Source organism: Pundamilia nyererei, unplaced genomic scaffold (assembly GCF_000239375.1).
Source record: "Pundamilia nyererei isolate P.nyererei 1_Seehausen unplaced genomic scaffold, PunNye1.0 scaffold00066, whole genome shotgun sequence".
Taxonomy (NCBI): domain Eukaryota; kingdom Metazoa; phylum Chordata; class Actinopteri; order Cichliformes; family Cichlidae; genus Pundamilia; species Pundamilia nyererei.
The window spans coordinates 1,636,758-1,663,756 of record NW_005187467.1 but is presented as its reverse complement, the minus strand read 5'-3'; the positions used below and the strand labels follow the sequence as shown (position 1 = coordinate 1,663,756).

The 26,999-nt window shown below is 39.2% G+C and overlaps 3 protein-coding genes across 4 annotated transcripts; all 3 read left to right on the top strand.

Annotated features, from left to right (window-relative positions):
• Nucleotides 1-118: 118 nt before the first annotated feature.
• LOC102193001 (capZ-interacting protein) lies at nt 119-15,402 on the top strand. Of its 2 annotated transcripts, none has more exons than XM_005735964.1 (6): nt 119-271; nt 11,930-12,013; nt 12,156-12,221; nt 12,777-12,845; nt 13,579-13,791; nt 14,318-15,402. In XM_005735964.1, exons 1-6 carry the CDS (start codon nt 266-268, stop codon nt 14,726-14,728), a joined length of 849 nt encoding a protein of 282 aa, XP_005736021.1. In that variant the 5' UTR covers nt 119-265; the 3' UTR covers nt 14,729-15,402. The 2 variants fall into 2 exon arrangements, with proteins under 2 accessions (XP_005736021.1, XP_005736020.1); XM_005735963.1 differs by having other exon boundaries at nt 11,927-12,013.
• Nucleotides 15,403-16,938: 1,536 nt separating this feature from the next.
• c15h3orf52 (chromosome 15 C3orf52 homolog) lies at nt 16,939-22,892 on the top strand. Its single transcript, XM_005735962.1, has 7 exons — nt 16,939-17,312; nt 18,935-19,006; nt 19,234-19,296; nt 19,595-19,727; nt 19,906-20,066; nt 21,494-21,564; nt 21,665-22,892. The coding sequence occupies exons 1-7, from the start codon at nt 17,238-17,240 to the stop codon at nt 21,855-21,857; spliced, it is 768 nt and encodes a 255-aa protein (XP_005736019.1). The 5' UTR covers nt 16,939-17,237; the 3' UTR covers nt 21,858-22,892.
• A 1,609-nt stretch (nt 22,893-24,501) lies between these two features.
• On the top strand, nt 24,502-26,993 carry guca1c (guanylate cyclase activator 1C). The gene is made up of 4 exons (XM_005735961.1): nt 24,502-24,817; nt 25,280-25,429; nt 25,662-25,749; nt 25,946-26,993. The coding sequence occupies exons 1-4, from the start codon at nt 24,623-24,625 to the stop codon at nt 26,080-26,082; spliced, it is 570 nt and encodes a 189-aa protein (XP_005736018.1). The 5' UTR covers nt 24,502-24,622; the 3' UTR covers nt 26,083-26,993.
• The last annotated feature ends 6 nt before the right edge of the window (nt 26,994-26,999 follow it).

The following is a 26,999-nucleotide window of genomic DNA, read 5'->3' as shown; positions in this document are numbered from 1 at the left end:
GCGTTTTATTTTGAAAGGCTTTGGGAAAAGTGGCATTTTCAATCCGACTGACTTGACGGCGTTGAAGGAGCCAAATGCGCGTGAAAGTTGCCCGCTCCTCCCACCTCCATGAGGCTGATTTGGCTCCAGATATAAACACAGAGTTTCTATCTACGAGCTACGCTTCTCCCCGCTCTCACCTTCCTCACAACCCAGCAGTTCGCTCCAAGAGGCCGAAAAGGAGAGAATAACGCAGGAGGGGACGGTCTTTTCCACATTCAACAGGATGGAGGTAGAAACTATATATATGACTCCGAGCGCAGTCGTTATGCAGCCCGTGCTCTGAAGCCAGATGTTTTTAACATTTAATCTGGTTGTGTGTAGAGACTGTGTGGTTGAAATTAAGGCATTGCATCATAGGAGAGTTTATTTGTGCTCAGTATTATTACTGGGATATTTGTTTGCGCAATGTTTTAACAAATGTTTGACCAATGGTTCATTATGTGCGTGTCCTATGTCTTTACTAAGATGATCATATAGTGTGGTTTGTGATAGCAACCAGCACGTGATAGCAGCGTGATGTGCTTTTAAACTCAGACTCACTTTTTGGATTTTTCTTTTGTGTGTGTGTGTGTGTGTGTGTGTGTGTGTGTGTGTGTGTGTGTGTGTGTGTGTGTTTTTGAAGCATAGAGACTAAAGACACACCAATTTTAACCTATTTGGCTCTGTGTGTTTGAGCCTCCGGCTGATATGCTTCAATAACAGGTTTGTGGTCACAATTTAACAACACAACAGCAGTGTAGAGGAAGGAAACGGAACTTTTAGAACATCTTTCACCAGATGCTGTTTTGCCGCGATGGCAAATTTACAGTTCAAACTGCTATTTTATTAATTTTAAGTCTTCTGTAAGGACTTTTGGGGGTTCCTGCCACTTCTCAGAACCCAAACTTTCCTTTACTCACTTGTGCTGAAGCTAAAAGAAAGAACACGAGCTCTTCTTTATGGTATAGGAAGTCTGTTCAGTCTTCCCCTGCACTGTGTGCTCACAGGTTCCCGGCCTCCTCCCTGCAAAACAAGCTGTTCCCTCAGACATCATTATTAAGTTTTTTAATCTCACGTGGAAAATAGCATAAATACCCCTTTTCTCCAACCACAGAAGAAGACAGAGAACAAAACCGATCTCACATTCTTTAGAATTGCTTTTGACTTGTTCACCTTGCGAGTTTATTCGACTTTTTGTGTAGCAAATAGTCGAATCTCGAAAGATAAGAGCGTTTAACAAACAAGTATTTATGATTTGAAATACTTCCAGTGAAATGAAACTGTTAAAAAAAAAAAAATCAAAAACTGAACTTTCATCCTGAAGCAAAGCTTTGATGTGCATTTGATGTATTTTCTGTACCCTCTAAAAAACCCCAGTGTGACTTGATTTGGGAGCCTGTGAACAGCATATAGACCCGGATATTCTGCTATTACCTGTCAGCAGTTTCATGGATCTATTGATGACTGAGCTCATTTGGTCTTTCCGCAATTACCACAATTAGTGAAGTGAAATTTGTCATCCAAGTGTCTTTAGCTTTGTTTTGGATGTCACATGCTAATGGTGGCCAATGTGTGGTTCTAGCATAGTCAAAGACTGGGTCACGGTCACAAATGTTGATTTACGTCACCGCCTTCAAGCCAGCCTAAGGAGAAGATTAACACATGGAAGTTCTTAAACTTTGTGTTTCCCTTCTAGGAACTCCAACTGTGTGTTTGTGTGTATGTGCACAAACACCTGAAAATTAGTACTGTATATGCATGTGTGGTGGTTTTCCTCTCATGGAAAAACATCCTCACAGCTGGAGGACTGAGTATTTGAGATCGCATTGCCAACCATATGGCATGCACATTTATTATGTAATCCTAAGTAAAGAGACCAATAACACAGAAACTCAGTCTGTACCAGCCAGACATTTGCTAATGAGTTAGTTTTTCCACTTTTGCATTACAACAACATGTCTTTTTAAATGGTGCTCGCAGCGCTGCAGTCACTGGTACATGTAGTCCATTGTCAAGGGTTGTATACTACAACTACAGACGAAAAGAGTAAAAAAAAGAAAGAAAATAAACATGTATATTCCCGATCACCATTAAACTTGGTGACTTTTTTACTTTCACATGCACCTGTGGCTTTATTTAAATTCAGTTTTATTTAACTCGAAATCACAACAACAGTCGCCTCAAGGTGGTTAATGCTGCAAGGTAAAAATGGTACAACGATGCAGAACAAACCCCAACAATTAGACGACTGCCTAAGAGCAAGCACTTGGTGACTGGGAGAAGGAAAAACTCCTTTTTAACAGGAAGAAACTTCTGGCATTATTTATCTAAGCTCATGCTGATTTGCAAACAAAGGTAACAAAGGTTGTTACTCCAAGAATGTGTTGGAAAAATACTTCAGTGGATAGGTAGGAATAAAACTGGGACATGTACTGCTGACACTTCAGCTCAAAAATGGTTGGCAAAAAATAAATGTACTCATACCTGTGGTAATATACCCTCGGTTTTTATCTGAAAACGGTTTATCTCAAAGATATCACCGTGAAACTTTCCGAGTTAATTACTTTCTCATTTAAAAATGCAAATGAGGTACTATCTCACTAAACATACGCTACACTCATTTGCATAAATGTTAGACAATGTGTGGTAAAATAAACCCATATATGTGTGATTTGGACAGGTGTTTTTTAATTCCTGTTGATGGGCCTTGCCTTGTTTTCCTAACCAGTGCTAATGTGCCATGTTTCAGTACACCAAATGAATGGTCCACTCTGTAGCAAACATAAAACAGACACCTAACTGACCGTGAAACTCAGTGGAATGCAAAACACTAAGATCAAGGAAAGTGGAAGACACTGTGGCCTATCCTCTGAGTCACGGAGTCGTTATGGCTATATCTCCGTTTAAAGCACACACAGTGGGGTGTCTGTTCAATGTTTTGTGACTTTTACAGTTAATAAAATTCACTTATGTTTCCAAAACAGTTTTGAGCATTGTTGGGATGAATTAGGTGACATTTGGACAAACAGCCAGCATCTTGTAGTTAACTTATGCTTTCTATAGGCTAATTATTTATTTATTTATTTATTTTTACTTATTTTAACTTTATTTTTGCTTTGACTTCCAAAAGGATGTAATTGCAAAATAATTTCATGCAGAATCTTATTGCTCTTTGCAGTTTTTCTTGATTATTTCACAATGCATGCAGTTTCCCTGGGGATAACACTAACAGGGTGAAAATAAACACTTTTTTTTGGGGGGGGGGGCCCTAACTTAACTGTTGTTGACATGAGAGTTGGACTACGCTCATTACAAAAAAAGTAACTTACACTCCTTGTGAACCATCTTTGGCACTCCTTAAAAATGCTTAGATTCTCTGATAATGTTTGCAGTGCATGTTCCCAGATGAAGATGCAGATGCACTGTATGAATGAGTGCAATGATTATTGTCTGGAGAGGGGGACGAAGATTATTGTCTGCAGACAATAATCGTCCTCCTTCTTAGTATGACAATAATCATACTAGGAGTCGGTGGCGGTTCATTCAGCAAGAAGTGAGCTGCAACAATAAAAGATGAGATGATCTAAAAAATGGAGTTGGAGGGGAAAAAATCAGAACTGGGTAAATTTATAATATTTTTCACGCCTGAGGGATGCACACAATGTGTTTGGTTGACAAATGGGCTTGATTCTGCAGCTGGCTGAAGCAGTTTAATTGTTCCCATCAGATGTGAAATTGCCCAAGTTTAATTCAAGGTAAGGCATTTTATGTCTCCTTGTGTTGCATATGTCTACTCTCTGCTTTGCTGCTTGAAGTTACTTCTCCACGTCGACCCTCATTATAGCACCTCGAGTCATAGGAGGCTATTTGCACCTTTACGACCGATCAAATGATTCATTAAGCCCCATAATCCTCTAAATGCTTTTGCTGCGTTTTACTGCAACACTTTTGTTGATCTTTTCCTAAACAATGTTGTTATTTGCAGCCCACACGGACCAAAAGGTTCTGCTATCAGGACGAGACTTCGTCAGAGCTAACAGTTCAAAGCAATGCGTGAAGCAGAGAGATACTGTGTGTGGGGTGGGAACTACAGAAGAGAGAACGCAGAGGACACTGATATGTAGAAGCAAAACACGCATGTTGTTTGCCCTTAAAAATTACACCATGAACGCATGCATGTACACCATGAAGAAATCATTGTAATTTGAATGCTGGCAACACAACTTCTGGCCCAGCTTTGTTATTGCAGGCAAGTTCTTGAGATCTTCATCTTGACAGAGCTGACAGGGTACAAGTTATTGCAGTCAAAGCCATTTAAGTTTGTAAAGGCCGGGGAGGCTGTTTGTGCTGTCTTAGACATCTGCAGCTTCTCAAACATGCTGACTTTTCAGCGCAAAGTCTAAAAAATGCGAGGTACGTGCAGAAGGATTTTGAGAACAGTGAGCCAAACAGAGGAAGTGGAAACTACAAAAACACTATCATCATGAGTTTATACATTTCTTACAAATCTCCCTGCAGAACAGTTAACCCCTGCTACCTGCACCTCTTCAACCACCCTCTTCTAAATGTGGCATTTAGCCATGCTCTTGATTTCCTTTTTTTGGCAGAAAGTAGTGCAAATGCAATAAATGCTGCAAGATGCACATAGTTTGCAATTGCCCTTTTTCCCACATCAACTTTTGCATTTTTCTTAAAAAGGAAAATCTTGCAACCTCTTTAAGATGTTGAATATTTATGATTTCATCATTGTTGCTTTATTATTGAATGTACTGTGTGAAAGGTATTGAGATTTTTAGGTTGTTGTAGCTTGGAAGACACGTGCATCCTGTGGGTTTGGGCATGTACAGTCATGTGAAAAAGAGTTTTCATAGCACTTCATGCAGTCTTGTAAAAATCTATGTAGGCCCAACAATTCAATATCTTTTTTCTGCTGTGGCAAAAATTCAAAGAAATTGTTTTCTGTATGACTTTATCAGTCTCTCGCATTGCTGTGGAGGAATTTCGGCCCACTTTTCTTTACAATGTTCTTTGAGTTTTGTGGGCGTTCGTTTATGCACAGCTCTTAACATCACACCAGCGTGTTTCTGTCAGGCTGATGTTTGGCCATTTCATTACAGATTTTCTGGGAAGTTTGAAATGATCGTCCTGTTGAATGACCCAGATTCGGTCAACCTTTAGCTGTGTGACATATAGCCTCACATGTGACTCAAGAATACTGCGGTGTACATAGGAGCTGCTGTACGAGTCAATGACAGCAAGATGTTATCTGGCTGCAAAACAAGACCAAATCATCTCAAGTCTTGTGGTTTGTTCAGTTCAACTTGGCAAACCTAAACTGTGCCACCATGTTCTTTTTAGAGACTTTCTACTGCCAGTAAAATTATGATTCAGTTTAAACGTTGTAGCAGGCTGATGTTGGGCTAACCTGTCCACATATACTGTTGGGAAACCTAATCAAATTTTTATAAATTCACTAAATAAGATTTGAAACTATCCTTAGTTGGTGTAGAACACAGGTGACATGTAGATACTACTCTGGTCTCTGTGGTTGTGGTAGTAGGGTAAAGTCAAACTGTAAGGTTTTCAGTTGAAACACAAATGACATCCTGCTGTACAGGGTGGTTGTTTGTTGCACAATCTCCGGTCTGAAAGCCTTAAGTTTGCTTGAAATGATCTAGAAACGCATGCAGTTCAACTCTCATTAGCAGAATATAGTGGTGCCAGGAATGGAGTTAAGAAAATGTTGGGAAGAGGAAGTGGTAGAGTAGTGGAAAAGTGGGAGGATAGATTGAATTCCCAACAGAAAGAAATCATGGGGAAAAAATGTTTTATTCACAAGCAGCATATATAATGTCACTGTCTACATCCAGTTTCATACTTATGTGCCACTTCAAATCCCTTTACTCCATCACTACACTATTCAGGCTATTGCCAAACTGCCAAAATATGATCGCTATGCCTGAACAGATCCCAGATCCTCTGGCACACTGCAGGTACCATGTAATTAAAGTGACTTCACTGAATGATGTCATCCCGTGACTGTCTGTGTTCTTTAGTCCACAATGTCAACCATCTGATTCACTATGCTGATGGCTTGTCATTGTGCTGTTTGGATCAGAGTGAATGAGAATACCAGAGCCCTGTGAGACTCACTAAAGTTTTCCTGAATAAGTTCAAATGTTTGGGAGCTGTAATCTCTACTATGAGCTGTTCACATATTCTGGTAGCTTTTGTTTCTCAGATTCTTGTTAAACAGTGCATTCCCACATTAACAATTTCTTAATCAAATCGCAGTTAAAGTCACTTGGGATATTGATATTTTTGGTGCATTTATCACATTTGAGAAAAATGTGTTCTGGCCTTCTGGGCATTCTTGGGAAAAATAACTTTATCTGCAGCTTTCTGTTCTCGGGTCATTTGGATTTGTTTTCCTTTTCTCTGGATGCTTATTTAATATTTGTCTCCTCAGTCGACAGTGTTAGGCTGTGTCTGCAGTACCTCCCATTTCCCCGGAGGCTGCAGCAACAAGTGAATGAGTTTGTCCATTTACCTCATCCCTCTGATTCAGGACCTTTTATAACACTAGCACACGTAAGTGAAAACACACAACGGTGGTGCCAGTAATGGGCAGTGGAAAACTGACATATTCAGATGAGGTCTGGTCCAAAAACACATCATGTTTTCCTGGAAATGCAGCTAGCAAGAAAGTGCCTGTCTGTTCTCTCGCCACTTAACAAGTGTAGGCAGAAGGGAGCTGCTAACTGTGGTGGTTTTCCCCCTGGCAGAACACGCTGACTTGTGAAAAGTCTGCAAACTCAAACTAAAGCCATTAGGCTTCGTGAACCTATGGAACAAAGTCTTGCTGAACAGCTGTGTGCTGTATTTATCTTCACTTTCACCGATCCACACCCTGAGGCTCGCCAGTTAGACATTATTAGGATTGAGAGTTAAAAGATCCTGCGCCAGACAGCACCTTTATCAGCTCCTTTATGTACATGGCTTCTTGCTCTCAGACCATTGCACAAGCAGATATGTTTAAGATTTACGCAGACTAACATCATGTGCTTCTTCTCTCCTGCCTCTGGAAATGGGAATCACAGGAACGGACAATAACTGGTTTTGTGTGATCTGTGGTCTCTCTGTTCTCCTTCTGCTAGTCATACAGTAAACCTCGTGTCTCCATCCACAGCCTAAAAATTAAGGCACTGGTTAGCAATAACCTTTGTGTCTCTAAGCACAGCCCACAGAGAAAATGTGGAATTCGTAGATAATTTTCTCAGCAATTTCAAAATATCTTTTTAGAGCAGTATATTGATTTTAAAGAAATTGTAGCACCTTAATTTCTCAGTTAGTTATTTAAAGACTGTGTTAAACCTCATAGGTAACCATAGAAACGTCTTCTTGATGGCAAATGGGAGTCTCCAGTTTTGGTCCCACTGTTAGTACAATTTTACTTTTTCTAATTTTCTCACTTTATCTATTGATTACTCTAGTAGATACTATCCACATTTTTCCTAAATCTCTTCAGATGCATTCGTGTTTGACCCCAACCTTGTGACCACCCAGCAGAAGTGATATTTGACTGTTTGCCGTGCTCTTTGTATATCAGGGTGCCCCAACATCACACACTCAGATAAATGAGGATTTAAAGTATTTGATGTGACTGCATCAAATATTTCCGTTCTCACGGGCACTGTTAACTTGGCAGCAAATTTTGATTTAGTTATAATCATAATTTAGTATCTAAATTCTTTTTTTCATTTACTCTAGTTTTAGTTGACTAAATATTGTAACGTTATTGTAGACTGGCTAAAACGAGGTGTTACAAAAGTTACAAAGCGTCTTATTTTCCTGAAATCAAAAGTGTAATGCGTCTACTCTTATTATCATCCCATGTGTTGACATTTTATCGCGTATTCATGAGAAACGGGGAGCATGGGAGCTTGCCTCCTCCCGCTCCGTTTGTCGGCGGCAGATCAAATTCATGTCTAACCTTACGGCACAAGGAGAGTACTTCTGGGTCACTTCCAAACTCGTCCCGCCTTTCTACACAAATTGATGAACTCTGATTGGATTTTGTCTGACCAGAACATTTTCATCTTGTTTTTATATGTCTACGCAAGTGTGAAAACATTTTATCATAGATTTTGTCCTTGTGCATTAGTTTTTATTTAGTTATCGTCAGGGGGAAAAAAGCTTGTTGATAAAAACTATGACTAAAAGAATTAATCAATGAAATTAACACGGCTCATCCATTAAGTAATGTCCCAGCATGACTAAAATGGTGACGTTACATCTCAGGTCAAAACTGGTCACCATATGACTACAAAGACTCAGTTTTATTGATATAGCGCATATTATATTATAAGGTAAATATCCTACAATAATAGAATTCAATGAATGGATTTTGTTTCCAAGTATTATACAGGCTCACTCTGACAAAACCAGACAAATTGAACCTTTTTTTTTTATTTATTTATTTTTTTTTACACAAACTAAATCTTAGTGAATACTCTTACGCGGTGTTCTCCGGAAGTATTACAGCAGCCATGATGTTTATCTAAAATCTATTTAAATTGTTACATGGTAAATATGTTACACTGTCATAGATATCCTCTCCTTACAAAGCTGTGGTGTGAGCAGTACATTGTCTACTCAGTGGCTATAGTTCCTGATGTTCTCACTGTCCACTCGATCGATAACTTTTTTTTTTTTTTTTTTTTTAAACGAAACCTTCTTTGGATAGAAAGCCAAACAAAGACATCTAGACAATGTTTGAGAAGTATATTTCATCAGTGGCTTTCCTTCACACCTTTCATTTTCATATTGTTTTACAAACTCGACTAGATGTCAAAAAGACTGCAAAGCTGGTGGTTGTTCAGTGTGGAGATATTTGCTGGGGTGGGGGCTATAGTGCATATGTCTGCTTATATTATTGCGGTCAGTCATTTACTTAAAGACGATACACTTTACCTCTGATCCATTAAATGCCAGTCTTACTGAAAGCATCAAAATGCAGCTATTGAATGGTAAGAACACTTTTAATTTGTGCAAAAGCGAACCTAAATGAGCTATTTCCAGGAAGCTTTCTTGGATTTAAGCTGGGCCTGGTTTTGTGTGTGTCACACATGGGGCAATCGTGGCTCAAGAGTTGGCAGTTTGTCTTGTAATTGGAGGTTGCCGGTTCGAGCCCCGGCTCCGACAGTCTCGGTCATTGTGTCCTTGGGCAAGAAACTTCACCTGTTTCCTACTGGTGGTGGTCAGAGGGCCCAGTGGCGCCAGTGTCCGGCAGCCTCGCCTCTGTCAGTGCGCCCCAGGGTGGCTGTGGCTACAATGTAGCTTGCCATCACCAGTGTGTGAATGAGTGGATGACTGGATATGTAAAGCGCTTTGGGGTCCTTAGGGACTAGTAAAGCGCTATACAAATACAGGCCATTTACCATTTTAGAAGGCATTTCCTTTTTTAGATATGTTCAATTGCCCTGTATGCTAGATTATGGTATGTTTCAGATGTGGTCTAGCATGTCCAGGGACACACTCTCTTAGGAGCCGGGGGGTTACAGAGTAGAGCTGTGATCCAGGAAGCCTGCACAGCTCTGGTGCTTTTTCCCAGGCCTAGAGCCCCAGAAATAGTTTGCCCTGCTCGTAGTGAAACATAGTTTCCCACTCTTCCACTGAGCTTGGGGTCCCACCAAAGTTAAGCATGTGTAGTAGTGATAACCCACCAGAAGCCTTTTTGTCATCTTGGTGACACAGTTGATGAAGCTATATGTGTTCATGAGCTGAGAGGAAAAAGATTTTTGTCACTGGCGTTGTTAAGATGCACTTCATTTTTCATAAGAGTGCTGACTTTGTATCTGTAACATGTTGTGAAACTCAAAGCTGATGAGAAACCTAATAAAACCACTGTTTTTACGTCCACAGACAGTATGTCGCATGGTCTTGGGTGTTACCTCAATATATGCAAGACTGTAGTTTTAAAGTAACTGCTGATGTGTTGATAATACACGTCTTGGATATTTTTACATTATGCATGAACAGAATTACATTTATCATCTTATATAAATGCGTATTAAGTGTCATTAAATTCGGGAGTTTTTATGGAGCGTGACATTTATTTTCGTTCCACATGAAGAAGCTCATTAAAGATAAGGGCTTACATAAAAGAAGGATGAAAGAATAATGATGCACCTCCAATTAGTTCTTATGAAGCTGTGCAGATGTTAAATAACTAACACTCCTAGACCCTCTTGACATTTACATATATCAATTTTACTTTTACTTGCTTCTCCACATTTTAATAATTTGTAGTATTTTTTCCTGCACATAAGCAGTTTCAATTTTCCAACTGCAATCATGACTTTGTTCACCTAAAACATCAGAGCATAGATATACAAAACAAAGAGTTCCACTTCCTGTCCCCTGCACGTGTTTTGACTTTGTTCTCAAGGAGGCATTTGTTTTTGAAGGACAGGAAATAGTTAAACAATTAGAGGTTACAAAATAATGGCATGACGAGTGGGTGGTCACTTGTAATTATTATTTATCGTGAATGACAAAAGAGATTTCAGGAAAAGGGCTGGCTCTGGATTCGAATGCAGAGAAATGTTACGAGAGGCACTGCGAGGCTCGCTGGTGCCATTACGTATTTGGGTGGAGGGAGCAAGGTGGTGAGGTCATGCTGAGAACAAGGGGGGGAAGGAAAATAAGGCGTGTGATTAAAATGTGGAATGTGTCTATCTATGAAGCCTGGGAGATCCATGTTTTCATGGGCCACAGTTCAAAATGTGCAAGGCGGGTGAACTGCGAGTGCACACCCAGGAAATGTGACTGGAATCGCAGATGTGAGGAGAGGCACGAGCTTTTTAGTGGTCAATAAAAGTATGATGGTAATGAGATGTAATATGAAAGCCACAAAGAGACAAGGAGGGGTCCCACAAGCAGTGAATATAATGCAAACCATTAAAAGGCTGCATCATGCACTGGAATTTGCACAGTCCTGGCATAACTTCGACTGCCAACTTATGCAAACAAATAGCTCAGCTAATGCACGGTTCCAATACTTGGTATAACATGCACCTAGACCCTGGGAAAAAAACTAGTACTGATGTTGTTTTTCTCAATTTAGATTTAGGTCTGACACAGTCAGCAAACTTATTACTTAAGCCACGGTAGAGTGGAGTTACTGGCCATCAAAGCAAAGTGCGGAGGAGGGATGTTTAGCAATCAGCTTGGGAATAGTGGGAGAGACTGAAAGTAAAGCAGCCAAGAAGTGATAACAGTTTGAAGCAGAGGACAGGTCCCTCCTGTCACAGGCTGCAGCGTGATGTGGAACAGCTGCAGAGACCGAGCGAAAGAGGGGGGGGGCTCACTTCCTGTGCTTTCTAGATGAGATCCTCTAAGGACCTGACTAAACCGGCACGCTGATGGAGTCTTGTTAAGAAGAAGGAAGCGAAAAACTTCTTTTTTTTTCTTTTTTTAATCTTAGAACATGATTTGTGTTCTACTGCCTTCTGCACATGCCATGTTTATTAAAATGGATCATGTTTTAGCTCTGTTTGTTCAGCAAGTTACACCCCTTTGTTACAACATTCAGCTTAGACAAGTAGGGGGGGGGGTGTAATTAAAAGTGCCTTTCAGTTCCACAGTTTGGTTTCCATGACAAAGTCTTGATGCACTATTATGTTTAAGGTTTAGATTTTTTCATGTTATAGTATATACACACTATATAGAAATATTGCTTAATATTATCATATTATTCACTGTTCTTGTGTCACGATTGTGGAATTGTCATTAACCTTTGAAGTCTGTGTGTGAAATACTAAAACGAAAATTTTTTATTTTTTTTTTCTCAGTATATTTAAGTTTTCATACAGTATTTTTCACTTTTTCTCCTTTCTTTCAGAAGAATTCTCCATCCAAGCCGTCGGTGGCTGAGCTGGCCGGAAAGTTCAAAGGTCATATTCTTCCAATACCCAACTCAAATGGCGAGGTAATGCATTTTATTTGTCCTGTATAACAAAACAAAAGTCTATAAACATGTATGTCCGTGCAGAACATTATTCAAATATATGTGCTTTCTTAAAGGAAGCAGTTAGTGAATCATTGCTCGTTCTCTTCCCTTAAATTTGTAGCCTCGAAGACGACCTCCGTGTTCCCTGAAGTTGCGAAATCAAACGGATGATAACGACGAGTCAGATGTGAGTCACCGCGTTCGTTCATTGACCCGCGTGTTACGTTTGGCTTCTTGAAAGTCCCCAGAAGACAGACTTGGATTTGTTTACTGTGCATGTTCATTGCAGCCTCACAGTTTCGACATAGTGGGTAGTGTAATGTTGATAAATGTGGTATTTTATTATTTGTGTTTTTGGTTTTCTTCTTCTGCCTCAATCATTGGGAAAGGCCTGTTGTTTTTCCTCCCAGTAAAATGACAACATGCCAAACAAACTACGCAAATCTATCATTGAGTTATGGGCCAATAAAAAGCACAACAGAAATGTTACATAAGCATAAAAAACAATAAAAATGTGTATTTTGTTAGTAACAAAACTGAAATATGTTTAAATATATAAAACAATTCTTAGCATTTGGTAGGACATTTGCCTTAATGGGCTACTTTATAAGAAAAAGCGCCTTAAAGCACAATCAACCAATGCTCTTAGTAAATATTAACTTTTGATAAATATTAGCTTTTAGCAAATATTAGTTGTGAATCCACTGTATGTTTGTCTTTCATTAACTGTGTTCTCTGGCAGAAATCTGCTGTTCCACCAAATCCCATTAAAGTCAAGCTGAAGAACTCTGCCGTCATTGAGAAACTGCAGGTTGGTGCAACACATGGTTCATTGGTGAAGGAGGGGGGGGGGAAGCTGCTAAGCTCACTAATGATGGGTTATTGCAGTGAGTATTCAGGAGTCTGTTTTTTAAAGCATTACTGCCACCCGCTGTTCTGTTTTCACTGGTGCCTGAGCCGCTCACATGCAGGGAGGTAAAAGGGGAGAGGCTTGTGCCTTATGCAGCAATCTGCACAGATTAATGAGCTAATTGGATCACGGACTACAGAGGTTCTGGCGAGGCTTTAACTTGCTACTTGAGTTCCTTTGGTTTGCAATTTCACACGGTGGGCAGCCATGGGACAAAAGGGCTGCCGATTCTCCCTCTTTCTTTTCTCTCCGGTGCAGGTAGGACATCAGTTGGCGGGGTTAATTTGTCGGCTATTTGTAGCACTTTGATTTTTCAAGGACAGACTTATAGCAGTGACATTTTAAAACTGGAATGTTGTAGTTGTACGCAGAGCAATATCAAGTAGGTAGGCCTGTAAAGTAATGAGTTAAATTCAGTTTTCACAGAACGATGCTCACGTTGTGACTGGAAATATTATTTACACATGTTCAAAGAAATGCTAGAGTTTAGTTTCTGCTTCACCTAATCTCCTTAGAAAGCAAGTTCTGTGTTTCAGTAAACTGTTATTCTGGTATGTTTATAAGTTATTGAAGTTTAAAATTCATGGAAGAATTTTAGTATCTTGGCTTCAGGATCTTCCCTCCTGCCCTTCAGGCCAACCTCGCTCTGTCACCCACTGCTCTGCTGCCTTCACCAAAGACTCCAGAGGTGAAACTGCCACAGGCACCGCTGTCCCCCACCATGCCCTGCAGCCGCCTGAGCCCTCTGACTCCCACCCTGCAACCCTCGCATCAATCCAGTGAAGAGGAGGAACCCATCAGCTTCGACAGCCCTCCTGAAGGGACCCCATTGCCAAGCATCAACAAGGTGCTGTGTGCTTCCTCCTTATAGTATAGTTAGGCTACTTTTCTCTTATTACTTTGAACTTTCAGAAGGCCAAAATGCACCTTACATGACACCTTTAACTTTCTTTTATGTTTCGTGGTGAATTTTGTGTGACTTTCGTCACAAAATGACCAACATGAGTTGCTGTCACATTGAAACCCCGTGTTTTCTCACGCCAATTGCCGAATAAGCTGTGATACCACAGCCAGGTACATTTTCCCCCCGTCCCTACTGACGTGCTTCTCAGTGGGGGTTCTGCAACGTCTGTTTAAACAGGCCGGCCTTGGATAAGCTCAAGCAAGATGCTCCTGTAGTTCATGTGTGTTCCTGCTGGGTGGATTGAGGATGTAATCCCCTTAGCCTAGTTAGAGTCCCTGGGTGTCATTTGTTTGGTGCTGTCACGCATATGCTGATTAAACCTAAACAGTTACTTGCATCATTTACAGCTGAAAACCTGCACACTCTTACAGATGTAAAATTAATCCTTTTGCTTATTTTTTCCACACAGACCCGCGCACGACTGTCATTTAAAAGGCGACTGCCCACAAGACAGCACAGGAGATCAGCTGGAGAGGAGGCGGAAGGCTTCGGGAGTGGACTGTCCCCATGTGAACTGTGCAGCCCAAAAGAAAATGGGGTCAAGAACCAGGTTTTGGACAGCCCATCAGAGGAAGCTGAATGTAGTCTTAAAGAAGCTGAAAACAAGGAAGGGGACTGTGAAACTGCAAACGCTGAAATGACAAAAAGCGACCACGACAACAGGGAAGACATGGAGCATGAAGCAGAACAAGACCGAAGCTCTGATGCTTCGAAGGAGGAACAGCAGGCTTCAGAGCCTGCCGAGCAGAAAGAAGGTGACATTAGGGCAGAAGAAAGGCAGGGAGAGACACCTCAGGAGGCAGACGAAGGAGGGAAGTGAGAGGATGTGAATGTTTACATGAAAAATACCAAATATATGAATAAGTTATTCAGTGCTTTTCTGAGAAACTGTTAGAGAAATACTCCTCCTTAAGAGTTATTTTATTCAGGTTTTATCTCTTTATATCAGCTCTTAAGTCCCTCTGTCGCCTACTACTGGCTGATAAGTTAAAAAACAAAACGAAACACTGGAGAGTCATGAGAAGCAGCTGCTTGTGCACATGGAAATGAGTATGGCAGTTGATGCTGTATTCCCTAAGCACAGGAAACATCCATCATGTTGTACCAAGTCTGTAAGACTCCTGTTTTATAATTTTCTTTTTTAATGCAAATGTTTCTTTGTCGAAATGTCAAGAGTGCACTTCCATATCAGGAGTACCTGACACATCCACAGAAGTGTTTAAAGCTACCACGTTGTGGGTTGGTAAGAGGCAAAAATGTATTAGATAGGTCATATATATATATATGTAAGCAGATATATAAATGCTTTGACGTCATACCAAAGTACTTTAAGCAAAGTATGTAATTTTAACTTAGTTGTTTTGTTATTAATGTATGTTGATCTATGCTGGTCTTTTTATTTTGTATACTTCAAAATATAGAAATCACAGTGCTACTGTGAAATCATGCACAGAAATGTTAAGAAAATAAACTGCTTCTTTCTTACATAACGAATACCTTTATGTTTTGTTTTTTGTTTTCCTTTTGTTGGATCGTCATGTATCAGTGAATATACCACATCCAAAGAAAACTGTTTTCCAAGGAATGCAGGAGGGTCTTGAGGAGTTTTTAGCCAAAAAGTCAGAGTTTATATTAAGACACTGTCATTGATAAAGGGAAACTGTACTATTGACCAAATGTAGAATTGCCCCTATATAGCGCTCTTACAATTTCTATTTAGAATTCATGTCAGTAATGTTAATGTGTGTAAACTGTTGACTAATAGTGTCATTGCACCAATTAACATGAGACAAACTGCTTCTTGGCGATTAGCATTAGTCCGTGAAGTTAATGTAATTTTCTGCATTGGCTTTCTCTATTTTCAGCTTGAACAAAGCTCAGAATAAATGGAAAACCAAAGCCAGAGGATACTCCTTTAAGCATTAACAAATACCAAGAATGTCATCTGACATGTCTTAAAAAAAAAAAAAAAAAAAAAGCTCCTTTATTGACACAAAAGGTGTGACTTATACTCACCGGACACTTTCACTTAGATTAGGTGCATCTTCTTATCTTCTTATCTTATTATTTTAGCTTTGTGTCATGGTGTAACTCTGCTGCATGCAGCCATCAGTTCAATTTTAGGTGATTCCATGTGAACCGCAGCCTAAGTTTCCTGTTCTTAGCTGACATTAGGGGCATCCAGTGTGGCCTTCTGCTGCTGTAGCCTATCGGTTTTAAGGTTTGACATGTTTATGTTCAAAGTTGTGCTTCTGAATACTTTGGTTGTGAGGGGTGGAGTGGCCTTGATATGGCCTGCACCTCACTGGATTTTTTTTTTTCTTTGCCCAAAAGACAGCTTATCTGGCACAAACAACCATGCCGCGTTCAAAGTCACTTTAAATCATATTTCTTCCCTATTCTCATGCTCAGCTTAATCTTCAGCATGTGCCTTGTCCATGTCTAACAACACTGAGTTGCTAACAAGTGTACATAATAATGCGTATGTCGGCCTCTGGTGGTAATCCGGAAGAGGTTACAGTAATTCCTAAACCTGTTTCAGCAGTGGAATAAAACTTATCTTCAATGTGTAAATATCTCGTTTATTTGTATCGACCGTTTTTGAAGTCGTTGTTCAATTAAAATCACAATAATAGAAACAACAACAAAAAAAAAACAGCTTTCTGAAAGGTCATAAGTTCACATGATCCGAACCACTGATAAACTGAACCACTCCTGCAAGGACAGAGTAAATATATGGGTCATCAAGAGATAAACCAAACAATAAACGTTATGTGGAGCCATGCTTTGGTTAAGCAAATACTTACGTATCATAAAAAGCACTCGAGCGCATAGCTGCCAACAGATTGAAGAATACTGAAAAAAATCACGTGGGCTGCAAAGAAAAGCATAAACAGCAGTGCTTACGGGTAAATCTGCATTATATCTAACTCTGTAACGTAATTCAACAGAGAAGCTGCTTATCAATCACGCATTGGTGTGCCGCTGGCCAGCTGTTATAACGTCATGAGTCCTTCCAATGTTTCCTCCCAAGTTTCGAAGTCGGCACCGCCTCTCCGCTCCACCGAAACTTCAAGACTCACCTGTCAGACTTGAGAAGGACACGCAGGGAAGGAAGATTTCGTGGCTCGTCTGAAGAAAAGCTTTCCCAGAAGCTGTCTTGAGTAACGATGTGAAGTCACTGACTGGTGTTATTCAGGAACTGTTAATATACTTTGAGAATCTCAGCTGGGACGTTAATGTCACCGCGGTCAGCTTGTATTTATTACCATTAAAAGTTGAGGCGCATAGGCACTTCCGGGTTGGAAAGAATCTTGCCCAGGATCACCATGGTTGATATTCAGATGGATATGTTGAAATCCCAAGATGAATTAGATGGAGCACCGGTTTCACGTGCTCATGGGGTGAGTAAATGGTATAAATATGTGAAATTCTGTTTAATGGCATTCTTATTTTGAATAATAGCGTTATTGGTCATGATATTTTATGAAATACTGTCTGTATGTTTAATCACCTTGTAATAAGTCCTCCAGCCCTCTCTGTGCGAATAGAAAGTAAAACAAAATGCTCCTTCTTTCCTGTATACTCTACTCTGTAATACTACTAAAATTATACTAACGTCTTATGTAGACGGACGAGTTAATTATGTATTTTCATACTGTGTGTATGAAGAGCAGGAATGCATTAACAGCATGAAATGAAGGAGCCCACATGCTCCTCCTGTGTGCTTGAGGGTGTAACATGGCTTAGGATTCCAGTCATAATACAGACTCAATTCTTGAGCAACTTTGTTTTCACTCATTGATGTGAAAGTTTAGTTTAAAGGATCAAAAACCAGTTTTTGAAATGAAAAGTAGCTTCAAAACAAAAGTAATTCTATTCAAGTGCTTTTAAATGTGAGGAAAATATGACCCAAACTCACAGCTCAACACAGTATTGAGTCATCACTTCACTTCTTTATATTGTGCTTCCAAGGAACTGGATTTTCTTGTATTTCTTAACTGTCTCGAGCAGTACTTCTCCACATTTTCTGAAGGTCTTTCAAAGTATTCTTTGGACATTGGCTGCTTTTCCACTCATTTTCAATCCAGTCCTTCTGCCTAACTAATTTAAGAGATTTTTGGGGGGTTAACACTGACCTATGAATCATTCAAGCATAGAAAAGGCAACTAACTCAAGGGATGAACCAGTGTTTTCTCTACAGATAACATATTTAAAAACAACAACAATTTTAAACTGCACCTTGTGCTTCTAGCAGCCTGTCACTAAAACACACTCTATGAAAAATGCCAACAATAACACAGTTTAACAGGCATGAAATAGTACAAGGTGATTCTGAAAGAGCTGTTAACTGAAAACCTGGAATATCTCAGCATGATGTGCAGGGTGTCCTTATTCAATTGAGGAAACTGGGAAAGTGGAGGACAATCAAGAAACAGCAGGCATAAAAACTACCTACAGCAGATTATTATTATTATCTTAAAGTCACGTCCTTAAGAAATGAATACAGAAAAGTCCAATTTTGATCCACTATGCAATACTATCTGGAAACTGTCTGGCAGTGGCTTCGTTTTTCAGCGTGACAGTTATCCCAAACACTGGATAGAAAACACACACACACAATGGAATACTGTCAGTCATGGACTGGCCTCCCTGGAGTATGGACCTCACCATTATTAAAGCAGGGTAGGATTAAACAAAGGCAGCCAACATCCAAAGAATAGTCCTGAATATCCTTCAAGAAGCCTGGAGATCTATTCCTTTAAAGAAATGGGAAGAAAGCATCCTAAGAGAGTTGTGACAAAGATTTAAGGTGGCCATACCAAATATTGATTTTCAAGCTTTTACAAATTTGTAAAAACTCTGTTCTTCCCTTATGTACTCCATGTTCTTTGTATTCTTACTCATGTTTCAATAAATCACTGCACCTTTGTCCCATTTTCCTTGTAAAATTAAAAAAAAAGAGGGAGCTGGCTCAAGAATTGTGGTATCTTTTATAAATATCCCCAAATTTTTCACCCTGTAGGGGACATGTGTTACATATGGTGATGCCAACACGAATTCCAGTCCAACCGAAGCAGAGAGTCTCCTGCAACCCGTAAGCAGCTTTCACTAAAGTTGTGCTCTATTTATTTTAAACTATTATTTTATTCTCTATTACAGAATGAGAATTACATATTTTTGTGTATGACCTTTCTATTTTTTGAGCAGAAGACAAAAGCAACCGTAGAAGGAAAAGAAACTTCTCACTTTCCCTTCTTGACTTCTATATTTAGTGAAGGAAGTGAGCAAAGTGATGATGCCATCTTTTTTGTGTCCTGCTAGAGAAATGGTACTAATGGAGTGCAGACATCTTCATGTGATGTAGAGTCTCAAAAATCTGGAAAGGTATGAAAGGTGCTTTTTTTTTCTTGGGTATTACCTCTTGTGGTTTGGAATAAAGAGGCTTTTTTTTTTTGGTATTTGTCCCAGTTTTTTATGTTTTCATCTTAATTTAATTAAAATGAATTTTGATCTTTTGTTTTTTTATGTGAATGACTGAAAAAATGAATATGTGTATTCTGAATTGGTGCATGTTGGGAAAAGGTTTGAGTGCCTGTATATTAACTGACTAGAAATCTAAGTTAATGACAAACCTGCTGCCTTGTAAAGTGTATTCCATTTCATTATTTATATTATCTTCTAGGACTGCACTAAGCGTGGGATAAAGAAAGAGCTGAATGAGAAAGTCTTCTGGGAAATTAGATTATGGATGGTCATAATATTCATCCTCATTGTCATCATTGCAGTGATTTTTACTTCGCTGGCTATATGTGCAGGTAAGGTTATGTTTCTTTACTTGTTAGTGCTACGTTGTGGCGCATTCATTAAGATGGAAATGAATGAAATTAAAAAATATATAATTTATGTTATGTGAAAGCATGAATATTGCAGGGAGCTACAATGCAGCATTTTTAACTATTCGAATTTTTCACTCACTGATTTCTCTTTGGGCAGCGATCCATCAGGATGAGGATGACATATTTGACCCTTCATCGTTTACAGTCATTCAGAATTTCCGTGGGAGCTTCCAGATGCCAAACCAGGTCTTCACAGACGAACTCGCCACCAATTCCTCCAATAAAAGCCAAACACTGGCTACAGAACTAGGAACAAAGGTTGGACCACTTATAACTTATATTTTATAAACGATGTACTTGATCTGTTCGTGTTAGCTGGTTGTATTTAGAACTTGCTACATACTCTGTATGGACAAAATCACTGGGCCATCTACAGATGACACCTGCTCGGCTATGGAAACCCATACTGTGATGATCCTGGCGTGCAGTTTTTGATTTAATGTAAAGATCAAGGAAGGTTTTGGAACTTTGCATTTAGTCAGAAGAACATCGGCGCCTCAGCAGTCGGTGACCCTACTCTGCAACGTTACCACCGGTATCTGTGGTCTACCCCTCTGTGGCTGAGTTGCGGTTCCTAAAAACTGTTTTAAGAAGTAGATTATGGATGGTCACTCTAAGTGGTATTAACGTAGTTAATACCACTTAGAGTTAAATGTGGAAATTAAACTTTAAGAGTTAAGGGAGGGGAATAAATTTCACAAACTGGCTTGTTGCAACTGCATCCTATTACAGCACTACGCTTTTTAGAACAACTCATTGTTTTACAAATATCTGTAAAGGCAGACTCTCAAGTGCTGGATTTTTCTGCACTTGTGGCAATGAGACTGAAAACACCTAAATTCAAAGATTAGGAGATCTGGCCCAATTCGTTTGTCCTTATAGTGAATGTACAAAATATCTTTTACAGTGGCTATATTAGATTTACTGGCAAACAGTGTAGCATTGCCTTTTGCAACCATGGTGTATACACGGCGCAGTCCACGTGCCCTTGTTATATAAGGCAATTCAAGGATAGTTAATAGCTACGTTGTAAAAGAGGGTAATGTCATAGAAGATGTGCCGATGTCTGCACACTGATAGTAGCAAAATGAGCCAAAGTTTCATGGTATTCAGCTCAGTAGTTTTCTGTGCAATCCACCTGCAATGCACCAAAGAAACGAAACAGATGAATGACAACATTCCAGTTCAGGTTACAGCATGTTTTTAAGATAAACACAGTGATTGTTATTGTTTCATTCACTATGAATAGTGGAGTAACGCCCCCCCCCCCACGGGCGCACACACACACACACACACAAAAAGAAAGAGCAGTATTGTCCTGCAGGTTTTAGATCTCACCTTGGGTCAACACACCTGAATCACATGATTAGTTCGTTACCAGGCCTCTGGAGAACTTCAGGACATGTTCAGGAGGTAATTTAGCCATTTAAATCAGCTGTGTTGGTTCAAGGACACATCTAAAACCTGCAGGGACACCGGCCCTCGAGTTGGAGTTGCCCACCCCTGGTTTACACAAAACCCCAAAAACCTGTGTGTGCGCTTTATGCTTTCATCTTCTTCTGAAATTTTAATGTAAAAGCAATTAGCATTAAAATTGAGCTGAGAGAAAGGTAGATAGGGGAGTGCCAGGCAAAACAATTTCCTGCTAATGCTTTCTCTTGCATGCTTTGTTCTGCCCCACCCAGCTCTCTGACCTCTTCAAAACCTCATCTGCACTGGGGCGATACTTCATCAACGCAGAGATACACGCTTTCAGGTAAATACGCGTCACACTCAGAATTTATGAACTGTGTATTTCGGTGAAACCACCGAATTTTGTGCGTTAAACTTCAGAAATGTTTAATCCTCCCCCGCAGGAACGGTTTAGTCATTGCTGACTACAAGCTGACATTTCACATGCCTGAAGAGGAGAAGGATCAGCTGAGGAATTTTACTCTGAGCAGGGAGATGGTGTACAACGTGTTCAGACAGTTTCTTTATGACCAGGAATCTGAATCGGACCCAATGTTCATTGACCCAGCTTCCCTAAAAATGGTTTTAGGAAACTGAGGACAAGAAGTTTACAGCGAGACCAGAAAACCAGTTCTTGGTTTCTTTTTAGTTTTTATGAGCCACTAAACATCCATGATGTCACGTCGATGTCATTGTTTTCTCATGAGTCTGCATATGAGACGTCTTTACCACAGGAGGCTACATGACCATTGTTGCGCCACCCCGCAAGTAATGGTAGTCATGTGTGTGTTTGTGTGTGGGATATTTTTTAAGGTTAAAATATAACCTATAGTCAAACTCACAAAAAATGGAAAACAAACACAAAAAACATATTGTTATTGAAAGAAATACATTGAGATATTGTACTTAAGATTTCACTGTGTTTTACTGTTCATAGTTTACTGCATTTACATGTCAGTTCTTTAAGTTCCTCGACTCTCACTGTGATATTTGTACATAAGAAAACTGGTGTATATTTGTAATGGAAGTATTGAATTTATCTGTGCTGTTATTTTTGGGCTTTGCGACTTCATTTGCAAAGCCCTAAAACACAATTCAATCAACAGTTTAATAGGAAATGAACAGGAAAATGAGTCATTTGCTTATTATTACATAAAGGCTGCGCATCCCTTATAAACTGTGCACTCTATACGCAAATTGTTTTGTGTACTATAGCACGAGAACAGTTTTATTGGGCAAGCAAATAGTTGGGACCCTGTTTTCCCCTTCACTGTTTGTTTTGGTAGTTGAACACTAGGGGGAGTATTTTCCACTGGACAGTTGAGGGATTTTGTCTCTCTCTTGATTCCTTTCTCTGGCTCAGTTTGCAGAGAACGGGAATTCACATTGTAAATACTACGGAGCAGGTTATTGCAACGGTTTTGGCAACAGTTTATGTTGTATGTTTTTAATTTATTTTTTGGCTACTGTGTCAGTGATTATGTCTGTATGTCTAAGATGACAGCTGTAATAAATGTTTGTATTTCCAAGGATAGTTGCTCCACACCAGACATTCAGTTCTCTTCACTTTAACTTGTTGAATTTCCAAGAATGTGTTTCCCAAATAAAGATATTACAGTCATTCCTTTAAAAGGCTAACCCCTTTTTTACAACTGATGCAATAATGCAAATACTTATATGTGATTTAACAACTGTGGTGTTGCTTCCATGGAACTTACATTGCATCATTTACACAGCTGCACATTTCACTAAAACAAATTTTACGTCAGCAATTTTCTCAAACGACAAAAGAGACTTCCCGAGAAAAGGAAGTATTATGTATTACACGAATTACTAATAACACTATATGGAAAGAAATGCTGAGTTTTATTTCTTGTTCTTCTTTTTCCTAGGGGGGAAATACAGTTTTACATGTTCACAAACAGCCATCCTGCATGACAGTCACATGGTGGTCAAAAGGTTAAGTTTAAACAGCAGCGCATCTGTGGGATCCAAAAGATTTCAACAGCTGGACATAAAACCACACTGCCCTGTTTGCTCTTTGAAATTCCCAAATATTGCAGATATTGGCACATTTTTGTTGAGACGGAATTTATTGATCCAGACTGGACAACTTTGCTCTGTGCTGTATTTAGAGTCGCGGAGGGGATTTTTTTCCCTCTAAGTAAACATTTTTACTAAATATGCTGGCAGCAGTGATAGCTCATGGGCACCATTCTGGCTGTCTATGTCTAACAGGTAGCAACTGCATGTCTTGCTTGTAGTAAAGGAGCTTTTTCTTCTGAATGCTATTTTAAGAATCAGTAATCATCCAAAGCCAGATTTACTCTAACAGGCACGCTGAGCTTTGATAGCCTTGTTTTGTTTTTTACTTCATGGTAGATCAGAGACCAGTCACAGAGTTCAGTGACAGGTCAACAGTGCTCGAAGAACACATATAATGTGTGTGCAACATTTTTCTGTATTCTTAAAAACTCAGATCATGCTGAGATTAAATTCACATGGAAAATGCATCATTATTAAACTTATGCTTGAAGAAGTCTAGCTGACTGATGATTAAAAATATCAGTCTTGCCATTGTTAGAAACGCAAGCACAATTAGCCTATAAGCGTCAAACACTGGGGTGGCAGAAAGCCATAGAAATGACAAGATTTGATTATTCACGACTTGTAGGAGAAAATCCCAAAATCAAAGTTATTAGGAGTCAGGAAAACGTACATTCATATGCATACATATTTGGCATAAATAATACCAAACTTTGGGACGGGACAGGCTTGACTGACAGACACCTAAATAGAGAGAGTTACAGTAATCAAGACGTGAGGAAATAAAGGCGTGGATAAGGTTTCCAGATCTTTAGATGACAAGATAGATAACATATTTTTATTATAGGCTTTTAGTAACACAGTACCTAAAGATACAATTTCAAATCATTTTTTGCTAAATTTTCTGATATGTGTAGACACAACATGGGTTCATCCCTAGTATTTGGTGCTTTATTTAATACTTGAATTATTCATAGATGGCCGTCAAATGGCTTAACGAACCAAAAACAAACCCATTCTCTGAAAGTTATGCTCTATGCTTTCTCTGAAAGTGACCCCTGCAGGAAGTTCCTTTGTGCCAATGGAAACTAGTTCAATCAAAGAGCACACACTTTGCCCTGACGTTTTAGCGAGATTCTCTGCTTATCCTATTAAAGGGTTATGTCTCCTTTTAGTTGCCTCAAGACACATAAAGCTTAAGGAGGTTGTTGTTACTCAGAGCTCAGAGTAGGTGCTACACTTTCCTCTGTGGATTCACTTTTATCAGCAGCTCTCTACGGGTTTTTGGACAAAAGTCCCAATCATCTGGAGTGAAAATGGGTGCCCACGGCTCCAACCTGGATGATATCCTGGAGGAGGACATGCACCACTGGTACACAAAGTTCATGAGGGAATCTCCTTCGGGGCTCATCACGCTCTTTGAGCTGAAGACAATGCTCGAAATGAACGGTATGACAGAGGAGGCCAGCAGTTATGTGGACCAGGTCTTCGTCACCTTTGACATGGATGGGGTATGAAAACATTTAATATTGGAGGATATGAACTGGGTGGAAGAAACACATGAAGAATACCAGGAAACTTGAAGTATAGAGTAATGCAGATCAGGGGGGACCAGTTTTGCAAATAGCTCAATGGTGTCTTTATCAGTATGTAATACTGTAGAATGCATCAATTATTATGAAGATCTCAGATTTTCTTTTCTACAAGAGTTCAAAAGAAAATACATTTTATGCTCTGAATCATTTAGTTTGTTCCAACTTAAAGGATAAAAAGTTATAAGTATTAAATTTAGTGTCTCTAAATATCTGATATAGCTTAGTTTGAAATTAGCTGCACTTGTAGCCCTTGTTTGCAAAGATAAAAAACTTAATTATTTAATTCAGAATTTGGTAATTATTCTTTGAAGTAAACAAGTTTTGCTTTTTCAGTAAATGATCTGAGATTTACACTCCTTTCCCTTTTTTATTTTACAGGATGGCTACATAGACTTTGTTGAATATATTGCAGGCATTAGTTTATTATTGAAAGGAGAAATAAATCAGAAGCTAAAGTGGTACTTCAAGCTCTTTGATCAGGATGGAAATGGAAAAATTGACAAGGATGAACTGGAAACTATATTTAAGGTAGAGTATGCCTTCTCTGAAATCTTCCTAATCAGATTTCTGCATCCAAAGTAGTGAGCTTCGCAGAATTCTCTGAATGGTGCCTTGAAGATTAACTCTGGAAGCACACATAAGTAGCCACAGCACCTAAATCCAACGGCTTCCTAATTCACCTCTGTTTTCAATTTGGCTCATTCTTAACTCCTGACTAAAGCCATACAATGATCACCTTGTTTACATGACTCTCTTTTAGGCCATTCAAGACATCACCAGAAGCTACAACATCCCTCCAGAAGAGATTGTGCATCTTATATATGAGAAGATTGATGTCAACGGAGAAGGTAACAAACGCATGATTGTGTATAAAGGGTATCAAGAATGAAACCAGTGATAAAAGGCTTTTGTCACCGTGACCAGAGTGAAATGAATACAAAGCATGAGTAAACATTCTGATAGTTGTGAAATGTTCTGCTTTGTGATTTATTTCCATAAAATCACAGCTTTAAATGCACAGAGTGCCACTTCTCTCTCTCTCAGGTGAGCTGACGCTGGAAGAGTTCATCAGTGGAGCAAGGGAGCACCCTGACATCATGGATATGCTCACTAAGATGATGGATCTAACTCATGTCTTGGAAATTATTGTCAAGGGTCAACGGAGGAAAGCTCTGAACTGAGTCAGTAAACAACAAGCCGAAGAACTGACATCACCCAGACTTTAAAGACTGTATGGACTTGACGATGCACAGAGTCCCACCTCAGACTGCAAAAATCCAAACTGACAGAGCAGGAGCACACAAATATCTCTCTGCATATCACCAGATAACATGCAGAATGAAGCAACAGAATGAAGCAGATAACTTCCTCAACTCTGTTAACCTGTATGTGCCCTCAGAGTCATTGTACAGTTTACTTTTTAATTTTTTAAAAAACACTTTACCAATTGTGGCGAGGCTTGGTGAAAAAAAGAAGAAGTAAAACTGCTTTTAGGGTCTCATCATGGGCCCAGCAGAGTATGCAAAGTAAGGTTAAAAGAATCACTTTTATTTAATTTATAAGGAGCTAATTTCTGACTAATGATTCTAAAGACTCCTGAAACAAATGGTCAGTTTCTGAATAGTTACAGCATAAACAGAATATTGGGGTATTTACAGTCTAGTCTACAACACTCGCAGGGACTGTTGGTAGTTTTGTGTTGACGAGTTTGTAAAATCTGAAAGAAAAGTCCATTATTGGTTAAAAACACTAATGGACACTAAAATATTTGTGATTATGTACAAAAAATACGAAGTTTTAAAATATCTTCCAATTAAGGTTGCCTTAAAATCAGTACATTTGTTTATTTTTTTAATAACCCCCTACACTAGCGAAGGATTCTTTGGTTTTTACCAAAGATCCAGGCATAGACATGACAGATTCCATTTTGCAAAACCTGCAATAATTTCCTTTAATCAATGACGTAACTTTAAGAGTAACATGCAAAGTTTACCACATTGTTGTTGCGTCAACCAGCTTCAAATAGAGAATTAGGAAAATAGATAAAAATAAGATATATAGATTAGAAAAGCTAAAAACTGAGGAAACAAACAAGCAC

Excerpts from the sequence above, each read along its gene's own strand:
- LOC102193001 (XM_005735963.1), top strand. Across the intron at positions 12,846-13,578 it reads CCGTCATTGAGAAACTGCAG|GCCAACCTCGCTCTGTCACC; the intron begins GTTGGTGCAACA and ends CCTGCCCTTCAG. Across the intron at positions 13,792-14,317 it reads CATTGCCAAGCATCAACAAG|ACCCGCGCACGACTGTCATT; the intron begins GTGCTGTGTGCT and ends TTTTCCACACAG.
- c15h3orf52 (XM_005735962.1), top strand. The coding sequence starts at position 17,238 with ATGGTTGATATTCAGATGGATATGTTGAAATCCCAAGATGAATTAGAT. Across the intron at positions 19,297-19,594 it reads AGTCTCAAAAATCTGGAAAG|GACTGCACTAAGCGTGGGAT; the intron begins GTATGAAAGGTG and ends ATTATCTTCTAG. Across the intron at positions 21,565-21,664 it reads GCAGAGATACACGCTTTCAG|GAACGGTTTAGTCATTGCTG; the intron begins GTAAATACGCGT and ends CCTCCCCCGCAG.
- guca1c (XM_005735961.1), top strand. The coding sequence starts at position 24,623 with ATGGGTGCCCACGGCTCCAACCTGGATGATATCCTGGAGGAGGACATG. Across the intron at positions 24,818-25,279 it reads TCACCTTTGACATGGATGGG|GATGGCTACATAGACTTTGT; the intron begins GTATGAAAACAT and ends TTTATTTTACAG. Across the intron at positions 25,430-25,661 it reads AACTGGAAACTATATTTAAG|GCCATTCAAGACATCACCAG; the intron begins GTAGAGTATGCC and ends ACTCTCTTTTAG.